This window comes from Rhinoderma darwinii, chromosome 1, assembly GCF_050947455.1.
Source record: "Rhinoderma darwinii isolate aRhiDar2 chromosome 1, aRhiDar2.hap1, whole genome shotgun sequence".
Taxonomy (NCBI): Eukaryota; Metazoa; Chordata; class Amphibia; order Anura; family Rhinodermatidae; genus Rhinoderma; species Rhinoderma darwinii.
Genome location: NC_134687.1, coordinates 320,203,478 through 320,209,418, shown reverse-complemented (window position 1 = coordinate 320,209,418; position 5,941 = coordinate 320,203,478). Strand labels below are relative to the sequence as shown.

General features: G+C 38.4%; 1 protein-coding gene across 1 annotated transcript; it reads right to left on the bottom strand.

The window, feature by feature from the left end:
- Positions 1-459: 459 nt before the first annotated feature.
- LOC142742071 (solute carrier family 46 member 2-like) lies at positions 460-4,959 on the bottom strand. Its single transcript, XM_075851490.1, has 4 exons — positions 3,911-4,959; positions 3,168-3,251; positions 2,091-2,247; positions 460-1,557 (listed from the first exon to the last, which is right to left on the bottom strand). The coding sequence occupies exons 1-4, from the start codon at positions 4,935-4,937 to the stop codon at positions 1,488-1,490; spliced, it is 1,338 nt and encodes a 445-aa protein (XP_075707605.1). The 5' UTR covers positions 4,938-4,959; the 3' UTR covers positions 460-1,487.
- Positions 4,960-5,941: the final 982 nt, after the last annotated feature.

Sequence of the window (5,941 nt, the reverse complement as noted above, 5' to 3'; positions counted from 1 at the left end):
AAAAGTATCCATCATGTACAGTACCTCAGTGAAATACAAGAAAAAATTGAAAATTCAAAGGCATTGCCAATTAATCTGGACCTTTCATATAGTCTCAAGATATTAATACCAGGACCACAGCAAGAAAAAGAAAAGAATTTATACAATTTATTTTTAATATTCTTCCCGAAACTAAGGCCGGATTCACACGAGCGTGTTTGGTTCGTGACATACAGACCGTATACTGGCAGTATTTCCCGGACCGTACGCACTTCAGGTAGCTGGGCCCCTAGCATCATAGTTATCTATGACGCTAGGAGTCCCTGCCTCGCTGTGGAAAAACTATCCCGTACTGTAATCATGTTTTCAGTACGGGACAGTTTTCCTGCAGCGAGGCAGTGACACCTAGCGTCATAGATAACTATGACGCTACGAGCCCGGCTCCCTGCAGTGTGTTCGGTCCAGGAAATACTGCCAGCATACGGTCCGTGTATCACGGACCAAACACGCTCGTGTGAATCCGGCCTAACAGATGGAAAACTCGACAAAGCAATCTATGAGCTGAACTATTGTCAGATTACCTACTTCTTATGTAGGGACGAGGTGTAACTTGATGCTTCTGGGTACCAATACAAAATCTAATAGAGCCCTCTCACTTACCATGTGCCATTTATGATATTGGTGTCTTCTCATGTGGCAGAATGGCTTTTGGGCCTCGTCAGGCGCCAGGGACAACTGCTACCTCTGCACTCCCTGTATCTACATCTCTGACTTATGCACATGACTATATTACGGCTCCATAAAATCTTCAAGTTGTACATAGCCATTTGTGTCTTTGGGGTGTCATTGTGCCTCCGTCTGCTTCTATTGTCATACGGAGGTATAGAAATTTTAATTCTGTCTTTTTTTTTTCTTCTTAGAGCCACTAAAGCTTAAACCCTCAAATAATGGAGCATATTGCTACAGTATCAGCCTCATTTACACCAGCATCAATTTCGGTGTGCAATACGGAATTGTATTTCTCACCATATTGCAGTGAGTACTGTTCTTTACGGGTGTCGCATAACGCAACTTATTGCCTTCTAGAGGCACTGAAAACATGCTTCTGTAAGAAAATACAAAACATTAACTGGCATTCGATAGAATATGCAGTGTATTAAAAAAATAAGCAATGCATTCAGGAAATGTCCATGCAGAATATCAGAGATGTGAACACCGTTTAACCTTGGTTCTCTATTCTACACATAATCCATATGGAAAGCATATGAGGCCAACACACACAAATGTGAATGAGGCCTAAGACCATGGGAGACTACAATGCCTGTGCACACAGAACCTTTACTGACTCTAATGTCTAGTGGGTGACAACATTGCTTTAGTTGTTCATAGTGGATGACAGCATTTCTCTAGTTGTACATAGTGGATGACAGCATTTCTCTAGTTGTGCGTAGTCTTTAGGCTGTTGGTATAGATAAAGATGAGGGATGTTTCAGTATTTATCAAAAACCTTATTGTGGGTCTGAAATCGCTGCAACATTCTGTTGATCTCTTCTGGACCAATCATGGCATGCCGCAATACTAAAAAAGCAAATGTATGGCAATTAAAAACTATAAATAAATCACGTTTTGTAACAAATGCTCATGGTTTTCAAGATCTATGCTTGTCGTCATTTAATAGAAAAATCTATCCTGGTCATGTGGCGGACACACAGGTTACAGTAGAGTTATCACAGCTCTGTCTGGTAAAGAGTGTCCATCAAATGACCAGAAAAGATTTCTATAAAAACATGCTCCAGAAGTATTACATGAAGGGGAATGCAAGTATGTGCTAAAAAAGAAAAACCATGGCAGAAGAGCTGCCAGGTTTCCTTTAAAGCTTGCTCACATATATATATATATATATATATATATATATATATATATATATATATATATAAAACTATATTTCATATTTCTGTTGTAGTCATAAATATAATTGCCTATGTACCCTGTACCCTTACATTTTTAAATATAAGATGTATTAAATAATCAGATGTCATTCAGGTATAATGGCTCTATAGTTATGTTTATAGTTATACATAGTTATGTATGATTTAATGTAATCTACGTACCCAACGGGAATAATGCTGATGAATGCCAGGGCACTAAACACAAGAAAACAGAATCCACTGTACCAATCTAATGTGGCTTGATACAGCTTGTTGAATCCTGCAGAAGAGCTCACTGCTACAATTTCTATCGCCAACTGTAGTGCAACAAACACTGTACCTAAAAAGAGATAGCAAAAGATTTTTGCAACCATTTATTAGTCTGCATAAAATATCCAATCAACCGACAAACAAGCATTTGCTAATTTGTCGGCAGATCGCTGCCCTATACACAGGGCAATGATTGGGAACGACAATTCGTACTAACACTCAATCACCCAATCAATGGCCTATGTAAAAGGGTCTTTAACCTATGACAAGACGTAAAGTTGAGAACAAGTAGTATGGCCCCAATGTCTATTTGTAGCTAAGTGTAAACTGTAGTACATAAATAGAATAGACTTAATGAAACTGTCATTTTTGAACCGTATCAATTCTCAGCTAACTATTATCAAATAATCTATGAACAGCTCTACATAATAAGGGTATGTTCACACGAGGGCTTCCGTAACGGCTGAAATTACGGGGATGTTTCAGCCTGAAAACATCCCCGTAATTTCAGCCGTAACGGCATGTGCAGACGCTTGAACGCCGCGTCCATTACGGACGTAATTGGCGCTGCTATTCATTGGAGTCAATGAATAACGGCTCCAATTACGGCCAAAGAAGTGACAGGCCACTTCTTTGACGCGGGCGTCTATTTACGCGCCGTCATTTGACAGCGGCGCGTAAATTACGCCTCGTGTGAACAGACAAACGTCTGCCCATTGCTTTCAATGGGCAGATGTTTGTCAGCGCTATTGAGGCGCTATTTTCGGACGTAATTCGGGGCAAAAACGCCCGAATTACGTCCGTAATTAGTGCGTGTGAACATACCCTAATAGCATAGGAGCTAAATAAAAATAAAAACAATTCACAGGGAAAAAAATTATTGCACAGCACACGATGTTTCCTTTTTTCATTATACCATACCTATTTGCTCCATTGTAACCATAATTTTTCCTTTTGTTTAGCATTCATTGAAAATGTGTAAAATCTCACCATATGAGGATCCTTGAATTTGCTTAGATATCATTGATCTGATGGTTGGTGTAGGGATTACTGAGAAGATCATCACTGTTCGAGCTGAAAAATATGTTTGAAATGATCGTTATACCAAAAATATTTTAGAAGAATAGTGTAGCATATAAATTCATAATGCTTTAACAAGCAATGAGTCAAAACCCATCTGGTGTTTAAAAATGTCCAAGTGTCCAAAGTTAAGGTTAATGGGTTCCCCCATTCTTCCTCTGGGACTCCGATCCCCTCCTGAGCTGCCCGTGAATGGATGGGAACCTCTCTACTTAAGCCTATGGGAGTTTTAAATAATGCTGATCCAGCGTGGGTGTCTCTTTGCTGGATAGGATCACAGAACGACCATATGAGAGAGTAGATGTTGGGGGTTCCCTTGATCCCTGAAATGGTGGAGAACCCATGGCACATGCTCCATGTGCCCTTCCTATAATTTGTCTCTGAGGACAACCCCATTCCATATACCCTATTAATCAGTGTGTTAGTATATATAGAGCAAGAATTGTCCACGGTACATTATTAAGGTCTTGCTATCTAGAAATACTTTTACTTACAAAATAGCAGGTGAAATGTGATTATTACATTACCCAGTATACAGTTCAGTCTATATGTGTTATTACTGTGGCTTAAAAAAATGAAAACTAAAAAGGTATGGAAATCTAGCTGCGTTTTGTAAATTCATGCACTACTAATTATATAAAACATATACTTACCAATGTAATACATATTTGTTGAGCGCACAAAAGCCATTATCAGAAGTCCAGAACCAAATGAAATTATTCCAATGACAATCAATCCCAGATCACCTGTAAATCTGGAAAAAATTAAAACTCCTAGGAAGCTGGTGATGAAGGTCATGTAGGCTGCAGCATTACCATAGCCAATATCTACAGGACCCCAATTCAGTGGCTTCTTTAGTACAAACACATTGACTACATCGTCACTTGCTGTGTAAGCAACATTGAACAGGATAGCACTGACAAACATTGTAATAAGGATGAGTTTAGATGGCACTCCAAGTACTGAATTTTCTGTTGCATGTGCTTGTATTGTCGTGTTTCTAGATTCTTTTAAAAGACTGGCGATCTCTGAATTATAATGTTCTTCTGGTGTCTTCAAAACAAAAATGCAGTATATGACACAAAATGCATAGCAACCGATGCTACAACACATAAGGATCACTCCTTGACGGCTTGTTATATGTAAAAACACAAATAAATGTCCTGATACCAAACTGCCTGCAAATCCCGCTAACCCATACACCATTTCAATAATAATAAGTTGACGAGATCGTCTTCTTTCAGAAGAGCATAAGGAAGCCCAAGCCATAACACCAGCCCAATAGGTTGTGAACCAGCCAGTTAAACCATTCAGTGCTGCGGAGCCAAACATCACTTCGACTGGCCATTCCCAGATGATGACAAATAACAAAAACATTCTTGATATGAGGTAGCCGAGCAATGGCACACATATTGTGACCTTTCTGCTTGTCTTGTCTCCAATTTTTGCTAGGACATATGCAGACAATAGAGGTGTTAATCCCATGATGACATTGTAAATGATGTAGAAGTTTGAGATGGCTTTCTGTAACATGTCTTCCTTACTAGAATTGGTGGGAGACTCTTGGCTGTTGATTGATGAGTTGTAATGATTTCTTACCACCATAAGTAGTGCGGTGTCATAGAATGAGGTGGCGATCTGAGCTCCTGCAACTACTGGCTCAATCCACATCCTAGACATCTCTGTAGTTTTAGAAGAGCGTTAAATCCTTGAAGAAAACAAATATTGTAACTAAGAAACATTCAAGATTGGTGAACATAAAGTCTGCTATTAAAAGGGTTGTCCAGTTTCAGCAAATTAAGGTTATTCTTTGCATAATGAAAAGTTATACAATTTTCCAATATACTTTCTTCATCCATACCTCACAGTGTTCAAGGTCTGTGCTTGCAGTCATCCAATAGAAACCTTCATTGTTTACTTCCCGAGGATGAGAATCTTACCTGGTCATGTGATGATCACAAGTGCACGACTTGTTCCAAGACAAAGTTCTGCTAATTGTACTGTAACCAGATATTTATCCCTTGGAAGTAAACAATAAAGGTTCTCATTAAGTGACTACAAGCAGAAATCGTTAAAAAGAGTAAAAAATGTATTAAGAAAGTATATTGTGAAGTTGTATACCTTTTTATCATACAAGCCGTAAACTTTATTTCCTGAAACTGTAATACCCTTTTAATCCATAAAATTTTCAAGAATATTTTGGTACAAAGTTATATTGGCTATACGAAACCAGTCAGGAAAGAGTTAATTTACTGAACTTAACTTAACGTAACATCGCTTCAAAGAAATTTATGGTTGTGGTCTATACACACATTTATATATCTGCCACGTCTCACATAATCATCAGAGACAATTATCAGGATATGAGCAATAAATCCGGGTACTTACTCCATCTACTTAGGCCACTGGATATAGCAAAGAATATGCAGCTCAGAGATGTTCTTCTCATGGTTTGCAAATGTTGTTTGGAACTGACGGAAATTACTCTGTTTTTCTTTCCCACTTCTGGTTTCATAAAAAAACAAAACACAGCAAAGGAAAATCCCTTCCCCTTCTGGTATGCACACGGAAGATTTTTTTTTCCGAGCATTTGCAGAGACTCATGTAAAGAAGTTATATATTCACAGAGATCAAAGTTATTATGATCAGGCAGTCATATATTGAAATATAAAAAGACAACTTTA